This window comes from Mastacembelus armatus, chromosome 16 (assembly GCF_900324485.2).
Source record: "Mastacembelus armatus chromosome 16, fMasArm1.2, whole genome shotgun sequence".
Classification (NCBI taxonomy): Eukaryota; Metazoa; Chordata; class Actinopteri; order Synbranchiformes; family Mastacembelidae; genus Mastacembelus; species Mastacembelus armatus.
In genome coordinates, this window is record NC_046648.1 from 8,344,061 (window position 1) to 8,370,359 (window position 26,299).

General features: G+C 39.2%; 1 protein-coding gene and 1 long non-coding RNA gene across 2 annotated transcripts in view; one reads left to right on the forward strand and one right to left on the reverse strand.

Moving 5' to 3' along the window:
* Positions 1-108: 108 nt before the first annotated feature.
* Positions 109-18,555, reverse strand: LOC113122770 (uncharacterized). The gene is made up of 11 exons (XM_026294321.1): positions 18,400-18,555; positions 17,761-17,923; positions 17,509-17,580; positions 17,331-17,407; positions 16,614-16,714; positions 15,125-15,241; positions 13,589-13,663; positions 4,078-4,216; positions 2,032-2,114; positions 1,797-1,893; positions 109-1,687 (listed from the first exon to the last, which is right to left on the reverse strand). The coding sequence occupies exons 1-11, from the start codon at positions 18,460-18,462 to the stop codon at positions 1,520-1,522; spliced, it is 1,155 nt and encodes a 384-aa protein (XP_026150106.1). The 5' UTR covers positions 18,463-18,555; the 3' UTR covers positions 109-1,519.
* A 5,571-nt stretch (positions 18,556-24,126) lies between these two features.
* LOC113122067 (uncharacterized) overlaps positions 24,127-26,299 on the forward strand; it is a 56,104-nt gene continuing 53,931 nt past the window's right edge. The window contains exon 1 of the long non-coding RNA XR_003294824.1: positions 24,127-24,254. This is a non-coding gene — a long non-coding RNA (uncharacterized LOC113122067). The remainder of the gene's footprint in view (positions 24,255-26,299) is intronic.

Below are 26,299 nucleotides of genomic sequence, written 5' to 3' on the forward strand. Positions count from 1 at the left end.
AGAAAAATAAAAGAAAAATGAATCAAGAATAATATTGGTGCCACTTTCACAATTTATTTTACAATCAGTATTAATAGAAGTAGTGATTTTAATTTAAATTCAAAATGAAATTTATATCAGAGTTGTTTGTAATGTTATTGTATAGTCATTCTTGTGTAGCACACATATTGTTTACACTGTAATGTAGGCTCAATGAAACAATAGACAATACAAAAATGAGATGCATTTTAGACACAAAAATAGCTACTGAGGCACTTGTGTATTCCTTTTTGCTGTACCAGTTTCTGTATATGCGCAAAATGTGACTTGCAGATTGCTACTAATGACTTGTTAGCCTTAAAAATCACCATTTGGGGGTGATAACAGGCACAACCCTGCATCTCACATTTTGGCAAATACACATGGCTTTGCATACATATGTGGCTGTTTGTCCCTGTCTCTTTTCTTCAACTCAGATGTGGATGTTTTCATGAGGATGGCAGCATTCTTGTATAGTACTCGTATTTCTGTTTGATGATACACTTTGGTCTCCCTTTTTGAAATTTGCTCTAAACGCAATACTTTGTAAATGAGGGGAAATTACTGAAAGCAGTATTATGAAATGGGGATTGTGCATATAATTATTTGTAACCCCATAAGAAAAAAAAAAAAGAAGTTGTACAAGAATTAAGTTTATTGCTGATGAACAAGGTGGGTGGGAGATCAGTGGGGATACTGATGTAAAATGATCATTCCAATGTCCTGATTAAGGGAGAAAATGTTTCTTAAAACGTTGTTGCTATGCATGTATATGGATGGAATTAACTTCCAGATCTGTTGGAAATTTTTATTTTGGTGTGGTGTCATAATTAAACTTAAATCCTCAGGATAAACCAATGCTGTCTGGTCTTTCTTTCACTTACAAAACAGCTCATGTCTGCTACAGTTAAAAATGGGCACAAAAATGGCTTGTTGCAAATTTGTCAAATTAATCAGATCAACAGAAGTCCAAAAATAGACATGTATGTCTGGTTATGATGTAACTCAATTATATGAAAGTAACAAATGACTGAAGTTGGTTCAGTTGAATTTGATTTTATTTGCAAAGCTCCAAATCACAAGAAAAAAAAAATCATCTCAAGGCCTCTGTCTGCTGCATGAGTGCACACACAATGTTCCCTTGCCTGTGGCTACAACACAGCAAAATATTAAGACAGAACTGAATGAGATAAAAAAAAAAAAAAAAAAGTACCAGGTTGGGCGAAGGTGTGTGTGGCCTTTCCATTGATAAGGAGCAATGTATTCATTTATGGCCCTGACCAATCAGGTAAAGCGAGTGAAATAACTTGAGAGATAAGATTTTCAGAATCTGAGCCTGCAAATAGTTCATCCCACTGAATAGCCTACAGTTATCTTCAATTAAAATGTTTACAGTGAAGCAAAGCTGAAAATAGGTTTCAAAATGGCCTCCTTAATTATTTAAAACATACTCAGCTATTAGACTGTCCACATCGGGGGTATAGATACATTTTTCCATGGGTCACTCGCTCTGCTGTTTGGCTTGTCGCTGATTGAGTAACCTCCTCAGGTGCTGGCTGATGGCAGATGGCTTCTTGTAGATCATTCGCCAGTCTGCTCCTTTTATGTGAATGTGATTGGCTGATGGGTAGGACTCCTCCAGAAACTTCTTTTGAAGCTTAGCTACCATCTGGTGCAGGGAAAAGGTGATTTACTATGGGCTTTAGAGAACAGTTACTGCGGTACTGTTCAGCCACTGTACAAGGCTTGAGTTGTGCAGCAACAGTAAACATTCATACCTGGTTTAGGTCTTCTGGTATTTGCTCGTCAAAGGAATCTCCAATGATCACGGTCACCGATGTCCTGCTCGACAGGGGTTTAAACTTTGTGATATCCCTTTAAAAACAACAAAAAAAGTAAATATGTGATTTTATGCATTGTTTTGACCTCCACAACCAACATGAAAACAGCATGCCTATTCAGAAATTTGGGGGGGGGGGGGGGGGCTTTATAGTGTAAGTGTGCTTGCCATACCTCACTTGAGCTGCACTTTCATTCAAAAAGTAATGTTCGTCCACAGCGCTGCTTTGATGGGCGGGGTTACTCAGCAGGTATTTCTATAAGGGACACAGATAAAAGAAAACAAATCGGAAACAAAATCTATGAATGAACAGATATGTTTCTTTTATACAGTCAGTCAGACAGTGCTTATGAAACAAAAACACCATAATATAAACTTTACTAATAAAACTTATAAGCACTCTTATATATTGATATTGAGCATTAGTTATTCAACAATAAAAGCTATATAAAAGCCAATAAAAGCTTTGTTTAAGACGTCAGGCATGTTAACCTGTCATGTTCAGCCCATCTTAGTTACAGCCATTCTTTATCAAAACACTGTACTGCACCGGAGTGTGATACAGTATCACCACAGGACTGCTAGCATCTTCTGCCAAAACAACAAACTACTGCTATACTGAGACAATATACACACAGCAAAATCCAGCTTATTCACTGAAGCAGCTCCAAGTAGAATACTGTTGTCACTTTTGAAATCTCAGTCCAGGTAGCCTGATCTCGTAGCTGAGGGTGGGGAAAGTTCACCACATTACCAGAATAGATGTGAATTCTCAAACTGAGCAGATTTCCACCTTTAACTGTATCTATCACCCACATGTGCTGAGACCAGATAGCTGTGCAGCTGTTAACATAGCAGCAAACAATTCTGCTCCAGTTCAATTAAGCAGTGGTTACAGAACATGCCCTTGAGAAATGGACTGCATGCTCTATTGAGTTCGGCGAGTGTGTACGTTATAACCTTCACTAGCCGTTCTACAAAACCTTTCTCTGTCCTTGGAGAATTCAAGCACAATGATGTCCTTATCTCCTTGGCAACAACTGTAATGCTTGAAAAGCTGAAATTGGTCCCTCATCACTACTGCCATCACACTGTGGGTGGCTGGCAGCAGAGAACAAGGCATCTTAATGAACTGTTCACATTCATCCCCAAGCAGACGTCACCACCACATCACGCCGACAGCTGCAGAAAAACATTCAATGCTGAACGGATGTTGGAAGTGTCACTGAGCATTCACAGAGAACCTCTAAAGTTGGAGTAAATGCAATGAAGGCTTACCAAATTTGCTTTCTCTGTCCCTAGCACACTCTACATTATTGTCAGGTTTCCCACTAAAATAAGGTGTCACTGTGTAGAGTGCACCACCCATGTTATCAAAGATATAGGCTGTTGTTCATCACCAGAATCCATTACTAAGCTTGTTTCCACAGGAAGTAAAACAAAATGCCTATAGCCTTTATGACACGCAGAACTGTCACAACTAGGTTTTTTTTTGTTTGTTTTTTTTTACTGATTCACTGCAGATCTGAGTTGTGCAAAATAGAATCCCACCCCTGCAGAAAATCTCATCTGCAATAGACAGAAAAAAGCTTGTAGCTTATATTAAAAGCTCTTTCCTTGCAAACTGTATGACCTGTCAAAAGGCTGAGTTTTACAATATGGCAGGCATCAGAAGATACAGTTCATTTGCGGCATCATGTCAGCTCCAGAAATGGGTTCAATTCTCACTTATTTCAAAATGACGTCTGGTGTCATATCATGCCAAATTCACAGTCTCTGATGATATGAAGACAAATGCTCCTGCAATCATCATCCACTTGTATCTGCTGAGGAGGAGACATGATTATTCTCACACTAGCACCATCCTGTGGCGGTAGAAGAAAAAGGAGAGAACATCTTAAAATGGCTGAAAAAAGGCAGATTTCCCTTGATTTTTATAATTTTATTAAATCCTTACTATTCCAAGAGCCCTCAGTGTTAACAGCAACTGTTTTGTCATTGTTGATTTAAGTTCGTGTTGATGGCAGCCGCAGTCTGACCAATTTACTTCACCAAAAACCATCAATTTACTTCATCAGGTATTCCTTCGAAAGGCTTTTTATTAGTCAAAGTTCACAGGAATGGTAAGGGGATAAGGAAAACCCAGAAACTGTCTAAGGCCATGAGGAACAAAGCCAAGGCTATGGAGGGAGGGGAGGGGCTAAGTACAGTAGGCTGACCTGGCGCTGAATGACGTCCTCTAAGACATTTTCGCCTTTGATAGTCGGTTCGATCACCCCCAGGATTATCAGCATGCGGCTCAGCCCAGTAGCTGCTGAAAACTGCCTGGCCTGGAGTGACGGCAACAGTTTACCATACCTGGAACACACACACACACACACACATTTTAGCAGAAGCCAAACTAAAGTTTAACAGTCTGAACTACTGTTTTTATCATTATTTGTCTTGATGTGTTAGCAGATATTTTCTTATTTTCAAATCCAGCAGGCATGGATTAAGCATAAACAAGTAAGCATCTATTTAAAGTTACATTTCTGTCTACCAGCTGAATGCAAGTTAACATCCACTCTGCTGTTTTCACTTTCTTGTCCTCAAGCTAGATAATACTGATAGTCTGTCGTACAAATATGTACATTGAGTTTATCAAAGCTTTTCCACTGAAAACAGCCACAGGCTACAAAGCTGATCATTTATCATTTAATCATTTAATGAAATGTTAAACATCATTTCAAATTAGTCTCTATCAAAAAGTTTTTTTCTAATGTTAAATGTATTTAAACCTTAAAAAAAAAAAATCAAATCAGTCTTAATTTGAGCTTCTTAACACCCTAAAGCGCTGAATGCTGCTATTATAACGAGATGATTTTCAGGACTGGAATGGCATCTGAAGAAAACTCTTTCTCAACCGAAAATCTCCAACTTTCTCCTTGAAAACATTTGCCTGGGGAATGAGAAATACACTTTTTTGGCAGATGAGAGAAGAAGAGCTGTGGGATTTTGTAACTCAGGAGGCCCAATCGGTCTCGGCTCACTGGTGCTCTGAATTGGCTGGTCTCAGCCTGAGGAGCCCAATCAATAGTGCCGCGCCTGCTGCTGCCATCGTCTTGCCGCGAAGCCTGCCCCTACATGCAGCCAACACACTGTAGATCAGCCCCCATGCACCAGGAGACACTCGCCCCTGTTTTAGTCTTACTCTGTGTCCTATCAGTCTCTGTGCTGTGTTCACTGCAACAGGACATTTTAGCAGCTGATCAATAAGTATGAATCACGTGATAAGGCACAGTACTGTCACTGTAACAGGAATTATGCAAATTCTTATTTTCACTAATGATTTTTTATTGTTAAATAGTTTAGAATAAGAACAATTAAAGAACACATTGCCTTTAATATTCTAGTTCCAGTCAAAAAGCCAGTGAATGTGTGGACTTTGTTTTTAGGCATGTTACTGATGTTACTCTTGATGGGGTCACTGACATATGTCATCTTCAACAAAGTTGGTGCAAAATTTCATAAAGACCTTTTGACTGAGATTCTGAGTTTCACTCTAGACAACTCAGAGTCTGACATTTGTGGTTTCAAGTAAAATGCCTGAACAGATATTAGATGGATTACTGTAAAACTAAAAAAAAAAAAAAAAGCTCCCTACAAAGCTGATTTAGTTTTTCTTCACTTTATTAATTTCCTCTCAAATTGGGTTCATTACCAAACACTCGCAAAACAAGTCATATTCCCATCAGCCTCAGCTGTACTTTGGGTTTAATGCCAATTAACAAACATTAACAAAACATAATACGCTGGACTGACATGCTGAATGGGGTGAATGTTTCCTTCTAAACATCAGCATGTTCATACTGTTATGTCAGCATTTCACTGTGCTGATCTTAGCATTTAGCTTAAAGCACCTTTGTACCTGAGTATTGACTGATGGATTTTCCTTCCAATCGAGGAGTCAGTTAATTGACTAATGCTTTCAGCTCTAACACTGAAACATGAGTTGACAGAGTATATTCAGTCTCAGTAGCACAGACAGGCCTCAGCACCGCTTCACTGCCATTATTCTGCTCATATCAAATCAACATCTTATACATTCACTTTTCATTCCGCCTGTTGTTGATATGACCTGTTGCCACACAAAACACTGTAGCTTGAAATATCAAGCTCTGCTCTGGCAATGCATGTCAGCACTGACTGGTCAGATAAAGGTGATAGAAACAGCAGAGGAGGCCTATTCACCTGCCACAATTGCCTGTGTAAAAATTACAGGTCAACAATGTGTATAGGCAGAGGGAAGGGAAGAAAATCAAATGTTCTCATTTTCAGGCTTCAGAAGACAGAAAACTTTCCAAATCAGACCTCCACAGAGTGACATTTTGACATTTTCATCTTCCTCGCCACAGTTTCTCCCTGAAGTCATTCTGGCACCACAATTTAGAACAGACTTTTTGACCTGGCTCTTAAGGGACTTCTCAGTCTCTGCACATTTTCCACCTGTCACCCTTTTCTCACCCCTTGATTCCAAAAATAAAGGGAAAAAGCTCTCTCCCTATCAGCCCCGCGGTTTGAATCTGGTCAAATCATTCCTGGGTCTGGCATTGAACATTATTTCAAGGATTCTCCAGCCACCTGTCCTATTCCCTCCTCTTTTTTCCATTTTTAATTCTGCCCCGGAGTGAGGATTATGCGAAGCAAGGCATGCGTGTCAAAGGAAAATTTAGTGGGTAAAGACAGCCAAGATTGGTGGGATGAATTAAACAGATAACGGGAGGAGACGAAGTGGGGGAACCATGTAGAGCAAAACGCCTCACCAATGTTGGTCATTTCAGTGGGGGTCTTTTTTTTTTTTTTTTTTTCTCCCCACAGGAGCGAGGAGGCAATATCTAAATTAATAAAGTGATGAAATGAGTTTGTGCCGTGGACTTTCTGCTGTTTGACTTTCCCATCTGGATTAGTGCAGGCTGAATGGACGCTCTGTTACTTTTGTTACAACTGCGCAATTCACTGTCGGAATTTGGCCCTGTTGTGATAAGGCTCCCCTCCTCCTCCTCATTACCATCTCATTTCATATGCAGGGCCTCGGTTACCTGAGAGCCTGCTCACACACAAAACACGAACTATTACACGAGCTTCTGCCAACTATTACAATGAGTAGAGAACATTTAAACATGGACTATTACATGAGGCTCAACTAACTATTACGCCAAAGGAAAAGAAAAACTGGTTACTGCAAAGCCTTGCTGAGACTATTACAATAAGGAGAATATTCAGATGTGGACAGGTACGTGACAAGGCCTCTGACTCATCACAGCTGAAAGTTTTAACAACAAAGACAAAATATTATACTCAGTTTAGCACAGAGCATAATCCAAGGAAGAAAAAAAAATACTACAATCATTTTAACAGGTCATAAAATGTGTGGCTATTCTCACACCTATTTGCTACATTTATTCGAGGTGATTGCAGCTCCAAGTTTGACATAACAGAAAAATGATGATACGTAAACATGCTTAGTTTTTTTTTTAGCTTTTCCAATATAGCCCCGACTAGTACTCAATATTGTTTTATGCTGAATCACAAATTAAAAAGAGCTAATATTTTATTTTCAATTTAATTGCTGTTCTAGTTGTGAATTACGTTCACAAGGTACAACCTGTTTGCCATCTGTACTTTACTTGAGTGTGTCCATTTTTTGCTACTTCATACTTTGACTTCACTATATTTCAGAGGAAAATATTGTACTTTTACTCCACTAATTTTTTTTTTTTTTTTTTTTTTAGTTACACCTTGTGATGGACCAGTGACCTGTCCAGGGTGTACCCCAGCAGATCTCCATGACCCTAATTAGGAATAAGCAGATATACATAATGGATGGATGGATGTTACGAATAAAAGAATAAAACAATAAAACAAAATACAGTACAACTCAGTATATTTCCCTGCTGGAAAATGTGCAAACTTCCCAGCAGTATGTAAAGAAATTAAAATAATAAGCATAGAATAGTTACTACCTTAACTCCACCTCTACCAGATGCAACATTAAAGTCGTAACGCACCAATAAATATGAACCAATATGCTACTGAGTACTTTTAATTTTGGAACATCACTTTTACTTTAGTAAAATTTTGAATGCAGAACTTTACTTGTATTTTTACACTGTGGTAATACTTTTAAATAAGAAAAAGCTCTCAGTACTTCTCCCACCACTGGCTGTTTTAGAGTGACATACTTTGAAACACAGATGCTAGTATTAATATCACATTTACTAATATGAAGAAAATTAGAAGGCTATCTAAAATTAAAAAGAACACACACGTGACTATAGCATGCAGTTCTCTAAACCAGGTGTGCGAATTGCCAACTGTGCTTGTTTGCATACCTTCAATATTTTATACTCTATTTTTGTAGCTTTGTGACTGCAATTGTGCAGAAATTATTTGAATCACTGATGTGGCTTCCTACAGATGAAAGAAGACCTAGTTATATGTCAACTTTGGGTCCTACCAAATATAACAGAATAATTGCAACTCAGTGGTGTAATACCAAAGTCTAACACAAGGTGTCAGTATCGCACCACAGCCAGCACCAGACCACAGTCCAGCATTCCACCTGCTCTCAGCCTTCCTCGCTGCATCAATACTATAGATTACACTGGGGGAAATACACAGGGGCCACAGCAGCCCTGCTTCATTAGTGGAGTGTCATAGCAATAGTAACGCTTACACTGGTTCTAATTACAATTAATTGGCAACCCTGACTTGTCTGGGCGCCTCTCGATAAAGAGGGAGGATCTAGAGAGTAAGGAGAGACCTGAGGGAAGACAGGGACACACTAGGAGCCATTACAGAACCACACAAATGATGTGAGGCATAATGAACCACATATTATTGGGAGCCTGCAGGGTCAGATACAGCAAACCCTGTTTAAACATACAGTGTGATTTATGTTTGTGGAATTTGTAGTTCATAAAGTTACTCTACATTTTAAATGTTTTATCTAATCAAAATTTCTCAATATCCTGATTGAAAACCACTGAAAATTGTTTTTTTTTTTTTTGTGGCAAAGGTTGACAGGGACGATCTACATGAACATTTACAAGGTTTCTCATTTCCAGTTCAAATGAAACTCATTCATTAGTCCCTCAACATGCTTTTGTCAGGCTGTGTCATCTTCCACCACTTCATTTTATTTCCCAATATCCTAATTTTTTTTCCCGTTTCTCTTGCTTTTTCTTTTTCCATTTCTCCTTCTCCCTCCCTCCATGTGTCGGCCCATGGTCGGGTGACTGCTGCCAATCTCAGCCCAGGATCCCTGAAGAGGTTTAGAGCAGGGCTGTGCTCCACTGGGTTATTGAATGCAGCTTACAGTGAAAGCAAATGGGCTCTGAGAGAGAGATTGGACATGTCATCACTGGCTGCTACTGTTTACCAATGAAGGCAGAGGAGACAGAAAGAGCAATCAAATGACCACATATTACATAATGCCTCTTAAAGTGATGAATTAACTACTGTCGCATCTGAGTATAATTGAAATGTATAAATGTTGCAGAAATAGAAGCTACAGTACAGACGCTTAGGATTAGAAAAATATGAGAAGAGGTCTGTTATGTCTGTAAAATCTATCTGCTAACAAAGTGCTGTGAGGGAGGATACAAACACTTTTCTTGTCTTTTATATTAAGCACCGTCGGGATTATAAATCAACCTAAATGCAGCAGTTGTGTGACTCTGAATGGTCGTCAGTCAAAGTGACAGCTATTTGCTGCCTATCATACAGAGCAGACTCCAGGTGAGTTGCAAAAACTCTCTCTCTGCTGCACACTGCAACTAGCTGTCTGGGTAACTGAGTGTGTGTGATATTGATACTCACAGTATATACCTGTATAAATGTTTATGCAATCAGGACTGTGTGTGTGTGTGTGTGTGTGTGCTTGTGTGCGGGGCTTGCAGAGCACACTAATGACAGGTAGGATGATGAATGTGACAGAAAGTGTCATTTTCATTTTGGGACTCATAATTCAATCAGGCTTCCATTCAGGCCTGCAGCCACAGCATTTAGGTCCACAATAAGAGACTCATTACATCACATGCTCTCTCAGCAGCCATGCATTTATGCACATAAAAAGATGGCACACACTACACTGTGGATTCATACAGCATGCACACACACATATGAGACAAAACAATATGACTTAAAATTCTTCAGTTAAATACCTGAAAACTCGCACCAAACTAGTTTTTTTTATGTCTCGGCATCAAACCCGAATTATTCAAATTACCACTAAAGTTAAAAAAAACTAGTCATGACTAACACACAGAGCGAATGGATGGGGGGACTTTCAAGTGGTGTTCCTGTGAGAACTGAGTTGCACTAAACACAGTAATGGTACATTAAAACAGAGTCTGCCAATCAATCAGCATTCATTAAATTGTAAAGACCATCCCATTAGACGAGAGCATTCCCCGCTGTTTCTGCTCTATGAGCAAATAAATTCCCCATGGGGTAAATTAGTTTAATACCCCACTCACACAGTCAGCTGGAAAAGACAGGACACATACATGCGGGTGTAAACATGTGTGTGTAAACCCACGGCTAAATTCTTTCCTTTAAACACAGGATGAAGAATTATCAGTGGAATTCCTTTACTATTGTTAATATAAGCTGATGCATATAAGCAAGTTTGTGTTCAAATATGTGCTGCTGTTGTAGCAGCATATATTTAGCCATCAACTTTGGAATAGGATGTTCCACAATCAAATATAGGTGGATAGATGAGAGATCCAGAGCCTCCTACACTTGTGCTGGTGAAACAAAGATTGACAGCGCAGAAGGACTCAAACCATTGGCTGATGTCCTGAATGCAATTTGTCCAAACATACACTGGGGCTACTCCTAATCTCTGATGTTACACCCTCTGCCCAATTTTTCATCAGGAAGCATTATCTATGCCTACAAGGAAATCAAACACAGGCCGCAACGTCTGCAGAGGAAAATCCCAAATAACAAAGCTGACCCCTTGCAAAAAGTGCACACAAGTGAACGCTGACACACACAGACATGCACAATCACACTGAAACACTCAACACCCAGAAATACTTGTTCTCAGGAGATGGTGGCAAATCATTTTGTACGATGTAACAGAGCTAATTTTGGGAGTGAGCCTCTGTTAATGAGGAGGTCTTTGATGTGTAAATCCTCCAGTCCCAGTGCAAAGCTGATACGGTCTCCCCACAATCCTGCTCAGGTACACCCCTGCTCCCTTTTGCATTACTTATCTTGTGTACCAAATACTGTAAGACCTCTGACAGCTAATAAACCCATATCAAGGGGAGAGAAATACACACCTACATGCAACCCCGCTAAACAAAACAAAACAAAAAAAAAGAGGTAAGAAAGAAAGAAAGGCAAGCTGAAGTGGCCCTGAGATGCATGGTGGTGTGCTGCATCTGTTATTATCTTCATACTGTATATCTCATCCCTGTTTCTATTTTTACTGCCCCATGGAAATCAGACAGCAAAGATAAAACAGTTTTTATAGGGTAAATGTAAGTCTTTGGTTCATTTCATTTCTCCCCTGCTTCTCCACAGAGTAATTCGATTGTGGCTGCACTGTCATGTAACTCAGTGAAATGAATGCCTATTAATCAGAGGATAATTGGACACATACCCCTGATAAATGGTGCTGCTCCACTTTGAGTCATGTACAAATTAGGCCATTTTCAAGGATCCATTTCTTATCTGACTTGACTCATGGTTATATAAGCTGCAAGCTAATATTAGTGGACTACTGATGCACTAAGTCATCGAGCAATGGCTAGAATTGAGATCAATTGATTTTACCATATTTTTTATATCTGAGCACAAATTAACTCCTTGTTGGTGAGTCTATGTCATTAAAAAATACTATGTACTAGTACTAGTGTGAAAAGTAATATAATTTTTGAGCAAAAAGAAATACTTTGATAGCATTGATAGACACAGGCCTACTACCATCATGGTTTACTAGTTAAACAATAAAGATATGCCATTAGAGTAGATGTACACTCCTGTTTAATTACTTTTATTGAAAATGCATATCATATCAATATGTACAGATAAATTATTTTAAGCAATACAACTGCAGGCTAACTATGAGGTACCTCAAGGGTCGATCTTAGTGCCATTGCAGTTTATTTTACAAATAAAGTATGAGTAAAATTTCCCACAACAAAAAAGCTTATTCTATATGCAGCTGATACAAATTTATTCTGTTGTGGTATACATTGAAAATATGAATATGTGGAGAAATAATTTTTGTTTTGGTTCTATTTGATTTTAACAAATTATCTCTCAGTTTAGGTAAGACCACATTAGTCATGTTTGGTATTGGTAACAAATTTGTGACACTACCATTTAATAAGAGATGCTGAAATTGAAAGAATGGGTTGCAGATAAATTATGCTGGATATTGTATCAAACCAAGTCTGTGATTTCTTGCATCCAACTTCATTATACAATACACTTTGTATTGTTCTCTCACACTACGTAGACATTACTTATTGTGTAAGTACTCATATACAAATCAATGTGTGTACTTCAAAAGTATGTATTTTCCTAGTGGCTCTGTGTGGTGCTGCACTTGGGCAGAACAGTGCTAAAGGCTAATGTTGGCATCCTAACATACAATGACATTATAAGCAGGTATAATGTTTAATAATAGGTCATAAAATCTTGTTTTCGAGAGCACTGTGTTATTGGAAGTAAGTGGATTTTTCTTTTGTGCCCAGTACATTTCAAACTTCAAACAACAGATATTGCTGTTTTCCCCAGGTCTTTATTGTGTTTTGAGAAAAAAAAAAGTTTTGATCTGCTTCATAATCTTTTGTGTGTAAAGGAAGAACACATCATAGCTGCACCCCAGGGATTTGTTTATAATGTAGCCATCACTGCTGGGCTGTTATCTAGTATTCATCTAAAAGCTTAGCATGGTTGGCTGAATTAGAGAACTGATTAATTATTATCTCTTCAGCAATGAAAGGCTTTTTTAATGATTACACATGACATGCCTTACTTGTAAACAATGTGAGGTACTGTATTGTTGACAGCCTTACCAACATTCCTTCTCTGCACCCTCCATTATCATTAATAACAAGCCACGGGGGGCCTGTATGATAATTAATGTATAATGGGGTATATACTGTGACAATGACTACTACTTGACATATATCACCCCTGCAGCATTAAAGCAGTGTTATTACACTTTCTGTCACTCAGTCCCGACCACAACCCTCGCTCTGCTCTCATCTGATCCATGCTAAAAGAGTTTGATCATCTAATGAGTTTCTTTGGTCGCTAATTAATCATGATAATGAGCCCCGCCTAGCAAAGATAACCAACTATTCTCACCATAAAAGCCAATAAGTGAAGGGTTTGGAGTGTGATTCATGAAAGACGCTGGCTCATCTGCCTCACTTCTCCTCTTGCTAATCATCTTTTTTCTTGATACATTTTCTTGCTTTTTATCTGCTCCTCTCTGCCCCTCAGAGCTCCTTATCTTCCTTTTTGCTCCTTTCCATGTTCCTCTTTGCTCAGTCTCCTTTTCCATTCCAGTTTTTCAAATCTCTCTCTAGTTTCTGCTTCTTCAACATCTCTCCATTTTCTTGGCTATTTCCTTTCATCTTCTTCTGCTTTTTCCTCCTTTCCTCTTCTCCCCTAGTTTTGTCCTTCCCATGTCTCTGAAATCACCTACAAACTCACCAGTGCTGCTTCCACTGGTCCTCTTCAAAAATGTCCTCTGGGATGGGATCAATCAGCACCAGGTCTGACACATGCCTGAGGACAAAAAGAGGACATGAACATGGACACACACACACACACACACTCAGATGAAGAAAGGCTCATTGACTATCTTAGTCCAGTTTACCCTCCTGGCCCAGGCCGTAATGAGTGTGAGATGGATGGCGCCGTCCCGTCTGTCGTCCTGTAGATTTGTCAGCCCTGTGTCCCCACCACCCATATGACCACCCATACACTATATCCAGGGGCAATATTTTCATTTGGAAAGGTGTCATCCACTCACCTCTACTTCATTTTCAGCAGTAACATTGCGGCTGATTAAATACTAAATCTCTCATTCTTGGTGCAGGCTACATGTCAAGGTAATCACTATGTTGTCTGTGAGATGGCTCAGCCATGCAGGATGATGGGAATGGACACTGGAAAATAATCTGACAGGTTCTAGAGGCACTGTATAACATATGCTGTAAAGCAATTTTCAAATGTAATTTTATCAGGGCTAAATATTTGAGTCTGGTGATATTCTACACTTTTTTGTTGTCAGAAAATCAAATGAAACGACAAAAGAAGAAATAAAAAACTAGTCACAGAACTATTAAAATCACAGCACTGTGCAAAATGCTCCTTTATTACGTGACCAAACACACTAGTTTACTCAATCTCTGTCTTAGATGTTTTCAGATATTTAGTGTTCAGCAGGAACCAGAGGGCTCGTGGCAGAGAAGTCAGAAAGCAGTGAGGAGACTAACAGACTGGCTAACATAGCTTTCTTATGGGATTTATCAACAATGAGTAAAAAAGAGACTAACTGCAGCCTTATCCTTTAACGTATTTTACTGTATTTCACTGTAGTTTTGTGTGTTTGGTCAATATGTATTCTTTGTTAAAGCTGATAAAAGGAACTTTGTCCCACCACATACTATTTATTTAGTGCTGTCTACCGACTGACAGAACTGTGTATTTATGATCAACTGTCCCCTATTACTATCTTATTGCTATATATTGCTTTGTTTTTAGACATGCCTACTGTATAAATTATTTTTGTAGTTTAATCTTACATTTATTTTACAGACAACAGATGAAAAATTGCCTTTTTATTTGCATTTACAGCAAAGTTTCTTCCTGCTCCTCTTAGACTAATAAAATACAATTTTAGATTGTGGCAGTATTTTTATTTTGGTAGGATATATATAATAGAATATATTAGAGATATCTGTTATATTATATTATTATATAATATATTATCAAAAAATTAACTCCAGTTTGAATTGATTTGGTTTCATAGCTGTAATTTTGGCGTAACTGATCTGAGACTTTACGGCACTCTGCATTTAATTAGAATTAAATGGGCTGTAATTTAGTATTACACTTAGCCCAGCTTTTAGTAACTAGCAAAATGTCGCATCCCACAACTTGCTACATCCTTTCATCACGCACAACTGGCCCAGTAAATGCCCAGATCTCACCCCTTCAGTTATTTCCCTTTCCAATACTTACACATCATGAATGTGGCTGTAGAATCTGCTGTTGAATGCACCAAGCTCAGAGCCCACAAGAATGAAGGGTTTGGCTATCCCAGCAGCCTGCAGGAGTCGGTGCAGATCATCCACCATCCTGGAAGACAAAAAACACTCATCTGTCTCCGCACGTAGCATGCTGCAAACTGGGCCAGGAAGATTATTTATTCTGTTCACTGGGACTAGGACTCCCAACATGAAAAATGAATAAAAGAAGCCATCATTAATCTATAATCTGCTTTTTAACATTATTAAAAACCATCTGGAGAGTCATTATTAACACACACACACACATGTAAATGACCTGAAGGGAGAAGAAAAGAAGTGTTACAAATTCTATCCTAAAATAACTTACAATAATGTTAACAAATGAATGTAACATCGGCAATATTTTTCATTCTCATTTACTTTCCAGACATGCCACCAAAATAAACAACAGCGCCGAAGCCCAAATAACCGCTGGCCCATCTCCACTGCAAAACACCACAGGAAAAACAATCACCCATGAACTTTTATCGTCAGAGGGTGCATCATCATTACATTAGATGCAGCAGCTCCTCTCTAAGAGAGCCATCTGCTGTCCCAGGTTTGTTGTGCTAATGAATCAAACCTGAGGTGTCACGCTGACATGAAGAGATTTCACAAGGTTAGGTAGTCATCAAACTCCTTGAGATACTGAATTCTGGAAAATTGATTGCTTGTATCTCAAATGGGCAGCCGCTCATTTTCTGGGCCAGATGCCAAGGTAAACTAGACTGCTGACCATGGCAAACCATGCCTGCTCATCCCTTAAGCAGATTTAAGGCTCGAAAAACGCGTTATGCTGTCAAAGACGGGAAGATTACAGCCCGGTCCAACAGCAGTAAGAGGAGGGGCAGTATTGTGGTGTCTCCAGCAGTACATGAGGTGTCAAAGTACACAAGGTGGACAATACACAATGTGAATAACACTGATTGTAAACATAACTTTGTCTCTTTACTGGAAAACCCCACAGGGCACTTATAGACATCATAATTTGATCAATAATAAAAAATAATCAGATCTACTGTATCACAGTCAACAGCATCTCCTCTCACACACACATTCCCAAAACACTGTTCTCCTATAGCTGCAATCCAAATAGTACACCACAGAAACAGAACAAGTGCCACATGAATGTATGTTTCACAGTAGATCCTGGAACCTGTCAGAGGAAGATTCACCAGCCCCATGCATTATAGCAGTGCACATTTGGTTTACATCTAATTTAAAATTTCCACAAATGAATTTTACTCATTCTGCAACAACCGGTAAGTGACACAGATGGCTTTGTGTGGTATAGAAACCACTTTATGGCAATGAAAGCACAAATTTCAAACTGACGGTGTTACTTTACAACGCAAATCACACAGATCTTGTGTACAGTGAGTATAGAAAGTGTTATCCTACATGTCACATGTACTGACTGCAAACAAAAGCAGGATACTCACCGTCCAGTTGTTGACATCCCCCAAACTTTCTCAGTTCCTGTGGATTCATTCTGCATCAGCCGTTTGCTGAAGCCCAGTCCCATTCTGTCATAGGTACAGACCTGAGCAACATGACAAACAGGGACAAACAGATTTAAAAAAAATAATACTGTGCTTTACCTACACGAGATGCCAGAGACCTCACCAGTAAAACCAGGTAAAAATGCTTGATGGCTAAGTACCATTGCAAAATAAGATACTGTACTGTGTTTACTGTGTAAACAGAGCATTGTATGGTTATATTTGGAAGTGTTGTTGTGATGCAGTTGTTTACATGTGTCTGCTGTAAGCCCTTCCCTGACAAGAGTGTAACCTCATCTGGGTCACATTTCACACAAACAACATGGGGCAGGCTGTCAGCCCCGAATTTCTGCTGTGAAGAATCCTTGTTGAGCAGAGGCGATGTGTTGAGGACTGTCCCTACATGACCCTGATGACAAACACAGCCGCATTAGCAGCAGCTGATTTCACAGAAAGTTCACACACAGCGGATTTTCTTTGTCAAAGGCAAACCAATGGCAGTGTGCTAACTCCCCCTCACTGTATCTTACCAATGTAACTGAGCTGACATACTCAGCTCCGAGGAGCTTCATCTTAACCAAGTAATAAAAAAGTATAAATCAAATCATTCAAAGACAACAAAGCAACATTCAATGCAATCCTCTGTCATTTCCGCACCTTTGTTAGTGTTGCCACACTTTCTTGGACGTGAACCCAAATGTCTGACGATGTTCCTGTTGGTCCGTCCAGTATGACTGAAGGAGGAAACAAAATGGTTAGACTGAGCTCCGTTAAAAGACACAAACAAGCTGCATGAACATGTTTGATGGGAGATTTAAGCAAAACATCTTATTACCAACAGGTTTTCCTTGTCCTTTACACAAAAGATGCATCTTTTGACCCAAACCAACATCAACGATTTGCCCATCTGTACATAAAAGAGAAAAGAATAGAAACAAATCTTACATTTTTTTTCTCACTTGTCTTGTGGAACATTATAAATCCAGTGATAAAACTCTCAGCAAAAGCTGTTTAATTCACACTGAATAAACCTGTTTTCCATGTTAATAGAAGATTAAACTGAAAAAATAATGACTATTGAGAGAACCTTTGGGCAAGAGCATCTGTCCTTCTCTCTGCAGCGATGCATAGTTGAGGAACGGAGGGATGATGATGATTAAAAGTAAACACTTTCCAATGTTTAGGAGCACAGAGGTGTAGGACAGTCTGCCTCTGGCTTCAGCTTGGCTCTGAAGTGGCTGATCAAGATCCTAGTGTAAAAGGAAATATGATGATAAATCAGACATAGACCTAGGTATGTTTTAGATGTTTAGATTTTTATCCATCACACATTATATCAGGGAGGTGTCTGCTGGGATCCAAATTCATCCTGGACCATGGCAACAACCCAAATATAGTGTCATAAAAAACTGTCAACACAAAAGAGCCGTGATCACAGCAGCATGGAGCCAGTGTGGGATTATGTGACCAGCTACATTTGTTGTCATTTTAGCCATTTCAGTGACCAGTCCGTGCCTTACAACAATACTCGATTGTCGTCTGAAAGACCCGAGACAATCAGGATGCGGTGTATTGTAATGAAAGATTTCCCCCTCTTCCGGATGACAGACAACGAACAAACGAACATTTTAGCTCCTGGAGTCAGTCAGCCAAGAGGCAAAAGTTATTAGCAAACAACTGTCACATGTAGCTCTCAGCAGCTGGATGTCGTTAGCATTTGCATTACCTTTCTATCAGCTTTGCTCGGTTCATTGTTTGGTGACGCTGAAGCTTCAGGTCTTCTCCGCATTTTGAAATAAAGAAGGGTAACAATGTTTGTTATTAAACAACATGCATAAGTGATACAGAATGAATGAATGCAGCAACTTCCTGGATCTACAGAAGCCGAGAAGAGACAATATTTGTCTTACGCGTTACAGACGTGATACTTTTAATGTAAGTTACACCATTTTTAGGGTGTGTCAATTTTATTACACGTCATCGTCAAAACACAATCAGGCTATAACGACAAACTAGTGTTTGATCATTTCTGTATCTCATGAAGACATTATTGTTTTTTTAATATTATTATTATGCTATTTTAGGATATGCACTCATATGTAGTTATGTTCTGTTTTGTTTTTCATTGGCTAATTTGTTTATTTTATTTTGTTTAGTTTTCTATTTGCTATAACCAACAGCATGTGTGTGTTTTTATGTTGTGCATCTCGGTTTGCAGCTGTAGCTGTGCTGGCCTGCAGGGGTCGCTGTACCCCACTACCATGATTGCATTTCTCCTTTCTCCTCATAGGAAGGCCAGTCAAACCCTCATCATGTATAATAACACATTTATGGTGGGCAGGATAGCTGCTTCTAAGACAACTAATATATGCAAATTGCTGTTTTATGCAGTCATACTGGTGCTGCATGCCAAAGAGGGCTGGTTTGCGCCATTCAGGGATTGTGACGTCCATACTGATGATAATCAGCATCATTCACAGAGACTTCCACACATCCACTTGTTGTGGATTGATCCTCCAGCTTGGCTGTGCTTCCTGTCTGTAATCATCTAGCACACGGCAGATAATAAAGCTTAATTGTTTCAGCAAAAGATTCAGATTTTAGACAGTCCATTACATTACAATTATATTGTTATTAGGGGATTCAGGATTCTAAGTTGTATATTTCCCACTTGCTTTTGTTCTCTCTCCCAGAGAGAACAAAAGCAAGACCACCTGGCCATTTATTCATTAAACAGTGTCTAGACAAAGCAAAACCTCAACAATAAACCTTGTTTGTATAGCGGGTGACTTGAGACTGAAGTCATGTAGGTAATTCACTGCAGTAATTAAAAAGCCTGGCTGAACCAAAATGATGAATGTCAGGTACTGACGCACTTTCAGGCTGTGTGTGTGTGTGTATGCAGTGGGGGGAACATGTTTACACACACACACACTCTCTTTGTGGAAACTATCTTAAATGTGGGACCAGATAATGGTCCTCATCATGTTGCTCACTGAATTTGACAGCTTGTAGCCAGGGGACATCAGAAGCCATGTGTGTCTGTGTATGCGTGTACGTGTGTCTGTGTGTCTGTCTGTGTGTGTGTGTGTGTGTGTGTGTGTGTGTGTGTGTGTGTGTGTGTGTGTGTGTGTGTGTGTGTGTGTGTGTGTGTGTGTGTGTGTGTGTGTGTGTGTGTGTGTGCGTCTGTGTTGTTTTCGTCTCGGGGCTGATTAAAGCTAATGATACAGGGTCTTCTCAGCTTCTTGTGTCTGTTCCAGCTCCACATAATTAGGATGGAGAGAAGGATACTCTAATCAGTCAACTGTACCTTCCCGCTACAGTTTGCAGATGCCAACAAGTCACTGTGTCGGTGACATCTAGGTGGCCTGTTAGACTGAACAGCAGGACACAGAGCACATATCTTTTGCTGTCTGACCTCTCTGAGAAATCACAGACACCTAATTCCTTCAAAGATTCAGACTTAACAACAAGATTTGTCACAGAAACAGAAAACTCATGATGATGCCTGATGTCTTTGCATGATGTAGTTTGAAGTTTGCTTTAAAGTGTGCTGGATGTTGTGTTATATCAAAAATAACCAGTGATGTTATTAAAATAACCTATTATCAGCATAATCCCTTAAATGCTGCCATAATATTCCTTATACATTATCTGTAGTTTGTTGAAGCAAAAATGAATAAAAAGAACATCTGTTTGTTTGGGATTAACATGATGTTACCACAGTGCAGAGAATGTTCTTTACTGTTTATTGCAATTCTAATTAGATATTGCTCTTACGCAACATCTGCCCTCAAGCCACCTGTAACCTCTCCACACCCCCAGTGCACAGAGATGAAGAGCCATTCCTTCAGTGCCAAGTCACCTTGACACTCTCTTTGACATTTAAAAAGAGACTTAATGCATTTCATCTCTAGTTACAGGCCAGCTTTCCCAAAATACGGATATAGCATTCGACAGCCACTAAAAATTGGCGAGCAGAGTGAAGCCTGAGTGCAAATAATAACCTATTATTTTAACATGTCTTACATGCCTCTGCTGCTGTTTTGTTCCCTGTCCAGTTTCAGTTTTTTCCCCAGCGATGCTGCTTACTGCTTACTCTCTGCTTGATCGCAGACACTGCAAATTGATTTCTTACCAAAAAAAAAGAGAAAAAAGTACCTCACACATGGACCCTGATGCACATGTTCATGTACATGGAATCAAATCATAATTGAGATAGCATGGCAGGTGGATAAAAAGCCATTTCCTGTTTGTCTTATCTGTTTTGTCACACAGAGCAGGTTAACTGAGTGACATTTCCACACCAGGCGATCTCTATCACCAAAGGCATCGACAAATACCTCTGGGGCATTCATATCACAGAACATCCTGGCTTGTCTTTATTAAATCCACCTGACTGAATGGTACTATGCTGTTCCAGCCCCAGTCCAAAGGAAACCTACTATGTAAACAGTCACTGTGTGGGATGGCAGTATGCTTAGTGGTTTTGACCGTTTTTTTTTTTTTAATGTCTCCGCAGTTATTTGTCGAATTGCCATTAAAAGTTTTCCAGATTTCTATGGTCACAGATGATGAACACTAAAGACTTGAACTGATGTCCTGAATTTTTATCTAGTGTGTAATTTGTCTGATATTATTATTGTGATTTGTGTTTATGGATAATTATCATGTCAGCAACCCAGCACACTGAACTAAATGTAGATAATCACTGCCAGACTATTGTGGCTAACCTTCACCTTCACCGCCTGCAGCTTTCTCAAGTAAAAATAGGGAAATATCAAAAAATGGACTCAAAGCATCACATTAGAAGTACTTATATTATTCTGAAGAGCTAATAAGTATGATTGAAGCTGGTTGAAGTATAGCTATAGTAGTTCAATGTATAGAAATGCATTATGTTTTACAAAGTGATCATTTGCAGTGTATGTAAAATCTTAATCTGCAATGATACTCCGTCAGCTGTGGAGCAAAAACACTTTACCAACTAAATGTGGTGGAGTATAAGTATAGAATATTATAAAATGAAAACACTCAAGTATAAGTACCTCAAAATTGAACAGAACAGTACGTCAGTAAATGCACTTGGTGACAATAAATTGCTGGAAAAAGAGCCATGGTTGAATGTTGCCACCATTACTGCCAACATGAGACATTCAGCAACATATTAAGATATTGTCCTAGATATTACGTTATAGTTTCCCTAAAAGAAGCATAAAGTTCTCTTTTCAACCATTCTATTAGGTTTTATCTACCATTACAGGCAATATACAGCACATTTTCTAATTTCATTCAGACTGGCACAGATGAGAAATCCACCCTTACTGCAATAAGTCTCCAGCCAAATTAATTTGTTCACATCCGTTTACAGTTTTATGATGGGTTTGAGAAAGAGCACACATATACACATACGCTTAATGTTATTGCTGCAATGAGTTCTTATTCTAACCACTAATTTCAGATGAATGGATTTGTTGGTCCATGAAAGGCCATTTGAGTGTACTTGAGTATATAATCTCTAATATCTTAATGGGTATTTTTCTGCTCTGTTTATGACTCAGTATGAAAAGGTATACAAAGGTACTTCCTTTGACAAAAAAGCCATTTCTCAGGAAATGCACTGTGTCCTTTATTTATTTATGAGTGAACTCTGGGGTGTTCAGGAGTGTAGACATCACAGGCATCAGTCTTCAGTCCTCAGTCTTTAGGCTCCATGCGGCGTTCATCGATTTTAGCCCCTCACTGCTGAAGTGCACCATCGATCAATACAGTAACAAGTCTTCATTTATACTTCAGAAATGCAGTTTCCATCTCAGTAGGCACGAAGTCGTGGTGATGTCTGTTCAGCCAGGGTCACAAAGCTCTGTTTTTGGTCTCTGGGCCATGTCTCGTCATGAGGGCGACCCACAGGACATGAAGCTGTGTTGTATAAGTTTTATAAGAGTACATGTCCCCTTAAGACCACATGCTTTATGTAAAGCAACACTGTGTTTTCAGTTTACCATTGCCAGGACCATACTGCTCTTTTTGAAGGCCAATACTGATGTAGGTTTGCAGAGTATTTTCCTGAGAACAGCTAGCACCTGACAAATATTCAATATTTCTTATCCTCAATATTCTTATTACAGTATAATCCAGTGGCATTCTGACAGGATGTAGGACATCTCTGAGGCAAGTGAGAGACTTTTCTGTCCAGCGTTATCACATTACATGCACTTTAGAACTTACACTGGTTAACAATAAGTTATGATTATCATTATACCCTCTATATTATTTTATTGTAGCAATACACTGTGTTACTATAAATGTCTTGTATTGTATTGTCTATATAGTAATGCAGGGACTAGTAGCTGTTAGTCAATTCATTTAATTAAAGTTCAATTCATTTTGTATTCAACTTAAAATATAATTGAATGTTTTTTATTTCCTAACATCCAACACATGTAGAAGAGTGAAGTACTTATATTTCACGCTTCCTTCTGCTTCGACTAAACATTACAGTAAAACATTGTACTTTTACTCAACTACACTTATGGGACAGTTCTAGCTGTAGTTGCATTCTGCAGAATAATATCCTCCAGTTAAACCAGCCAAAACATACTGCTTATGTTCTAATCAATAATACTATTTCATTAATCTCACACAAAGTATCCTTATGTACAACATTGAACACCTTTTATAAAGACTGCTTCTGCATAATGATTACTTTAGCATTTGACACCTTTGAAAGCATGTTTTTGATTATGATTATACTCACTCACAGTAACTATGTCAAATACTCCTGTATGTATTTCACTGGAGTAACTTACTTGTATATGGTTGGCAGCATGGTGGCTGAGTGGTTAGCACTGTTACCTCATAGCAAGATGGTCCTGGGTTCGCAACCTGGCCTTTCTGTGTGGAGTTTGCATGTTCTCCCTGTGCTTGTGTGGGTTTTCTCCAGGTACTCTGGTTTCCTCCCACAGTCCAAAAACATGTATGTCAGGTTGATTGGTGACTCTAAATTGCCCATAGGAGTGAGTGTGAGTGTGTGAGGTTGTTTGTCTCTATGTGGCCCTGTGATGGACTGGTGACCTGTCCAGGGTGTACCCCTGCCTTCCACCCAAAGAGAGCTGGGATAGGCTCCAGCTGATCCCTGTGACCCTGGTTAAGGAATAAGCGGGTATAGATGATGGATTGAACTTGTATATGCATTCACTTTTCAGCATAAAATGAAAAAGGAGTGTGAAATGTTAAGGTTGTGTTATTAGTGACAGAATAAACTTAATGCTGCTCATCCTGCCTTTACTACACAGCTACTGTGTCATCCCCCGTCCCTGCGGTACATCCCAGCATGACAGCTCTCCCTCCTCCTCGCCTTCCTGGGACGCCTGCTTGGTACGGTCCGCTCCTCCCCTCTCCTACGTCTCACCGATGGTAGTTTCTATTGGGAGAAGGTCAAATGACTCCGCATGTCTGGCTCTGTGTACATTCCTGCTATGGTGCGCGTCTGACGAAGAAACACTTCTAACACTAAATCGTTGTGTCCGAACATGTTTCCGAGCATCTGAAGCGGCTGATCGCCACTATGTCCCTCTGAAAGTAAGTAGAGTACAGCGCCGTGTGCTTTGTTTCCCAGAGAAAAATGGAAAAAAAAAAAAAAACAACGATTCAGTCGTTTGCTTATAAAGGTTTAATGTTTGTAAAGTGTTGTGTTTCAGTGGCGCAGCTGAGGAGCAAACCGGGTTTTAAAAACAGCTCTTCTAGGATGCTGGTTCTTGCGATGAGTCCAGGCGGTGCAGGTGAATTTTCAGATGATGGATTATTGTAATTCTTCCCAAACACGCCGCTGTGTGCTGTCTGTATCTTTAACTGTAGTTATACTACCATCAGCGTGTACCTTATATATGTTTTACCTTTAACATTACTAGTGACAAATACATCTGGTCTGTACTCTACCTTTTTATAAGTTATGTGAGTAAATGCCCCAGCGAAAGTAGGCTGGAACACTCTGCATTAATATTATGGGAGCATTAAGATAGTATTAAATACAGTAGTAATACTACTATAGACTGTTCTGAGTAATACAGAGGTAAAAGAAAAACATAGAAGTAAAACTAAACTGTCAGAAACTGAACATCAACGCTTATCAAGGCAGAAATCGAGATATAAAAAGTAGGTCTTGTTATGATGACTTGGTAATCCAATAGCAGTCTTCTTTTGTCTACTCTAATTGTTATCTATGGTCATTGTTTCTGTGGGGGTGTGGAAAGTCCACTCCTCAGCACCTAGGAAGCTCTCAGGAAGGTAGACTTAATGAAGTGAGTCATCAGAGTGTGGCCAAAACTCCCCCTGCAGAACAGTATGCAGCAAAGCCTATTACACTGTTGCATAATGCAGTAAGGTATAGCCCCATAAGGTAAAGAATAAGCTATCTCCTGTACTTATTGTTGTCAAGGCTCCCTAATGTCTTATTTTCCATCCTAATAATAGGTATCAGTACAGAGTGGGGTCAGCATTTTTAGGTAGGAGGTGAGCGGGGAGCTGTACTGTCCAGAGACACGCTCGGCTCTGCTGATGAGAGTTTATTCAGAGTTGAGGTGAAATGTTCCAAGTTCTGCATGCTCATGAAAATGTCTCACTGCACACGTGTGTATATCATTTTATAGGATAACATTTATTTTGAAATGTTTAAAATTGTATTTCTCATGTACTTTAGTCTCAAAGTGCCTTAATGGTTACATCATCTAATTCCCAACTTGTCAGTCAGCTGTAAAACACTTTAAATTGCACTAACCTGTAAGAAAAGTGCAACCAAATAAATTTGGGCTGATTGATTTGACAGGTTTAAATAGAAATTTAACCTCATAGGATGAAATAAAATTCCATATGTCAGAAGCCTGGCAGGTTAGTGAGACGACAAGAGCATCACTACTGTAAGGGATGGCACCAACACACACACACACACACACACACACACACACACACACACAAACACAAACACACCTTGAATGATGACTCTCATGATTTAATTATGCATGGTCCTGCTGGGTTTGATAATCCTTCACACTGCCATCATCAGCGAGTGCTTGCTGTTACCAATTGATTACTGCATTGAGATTCATGTTGATGAAACTGAACCATATTCACTTAGCAAAAATTATTGCATACATGTTATTTTATCAAGAAACAAATGCAATTAGTGGACTTCTAATAAAAAAAAAATCCTTATCTGTATTTCAAGTACATCAAACTGTGCTTTTCATGCTTTTGATGTTTTTTTTTTTCTGCTGTTAAGCCGAGACGAGAGAGATGGGGCTTGATGTTTATCAAGATGAATGTGACAAAAAAATTCAGTCTCCCTCTTATTCATCTTTGAAAGGTTATAAAGCCATGTGCTGTTTTAACATTACAGCTATCTCATCTGTCTCTGCAACCTCATTAATACACACACACACACACAGCTCTCAGGTAGACCTAAGAACCTCTGGTGCTTCCCTGAGGAATACAGACACTGAATTACTAACGTCAGATCTGACTTGTTGCCAGGCAAGAGTGTTTCCTGAAAATACACTTGGTGGAAAATTACTTTGGAGTGTTACGCTGCTGCTGTTTTTATACTCTTAAATGAGGTGTTTCGAATACAA

Coding starts and splice junctions, on each gene's coding strand:
- LOC113122770 (XM_026294321.1), bottom strand. CDS start 18,462: ATGCGGAGAAGACCTGAAGCTTCAGCGTCACCAAACAATGAACCGAGC. Junction 1,894..2,031: donor GAAAGTGCAGCTCAAGTGAG/GTATGGCAAGCA, acceptor TTGTTTTTAAAG/GGATATCACAAAGTTTAAAC. Junction 1,688..1,796: donor TACCAGAAGACCTAAACCAG/GTATGAATGTTT, acceptor TCCCTGCACCAG/ATGGTAGCTAAGCTTCAAAA.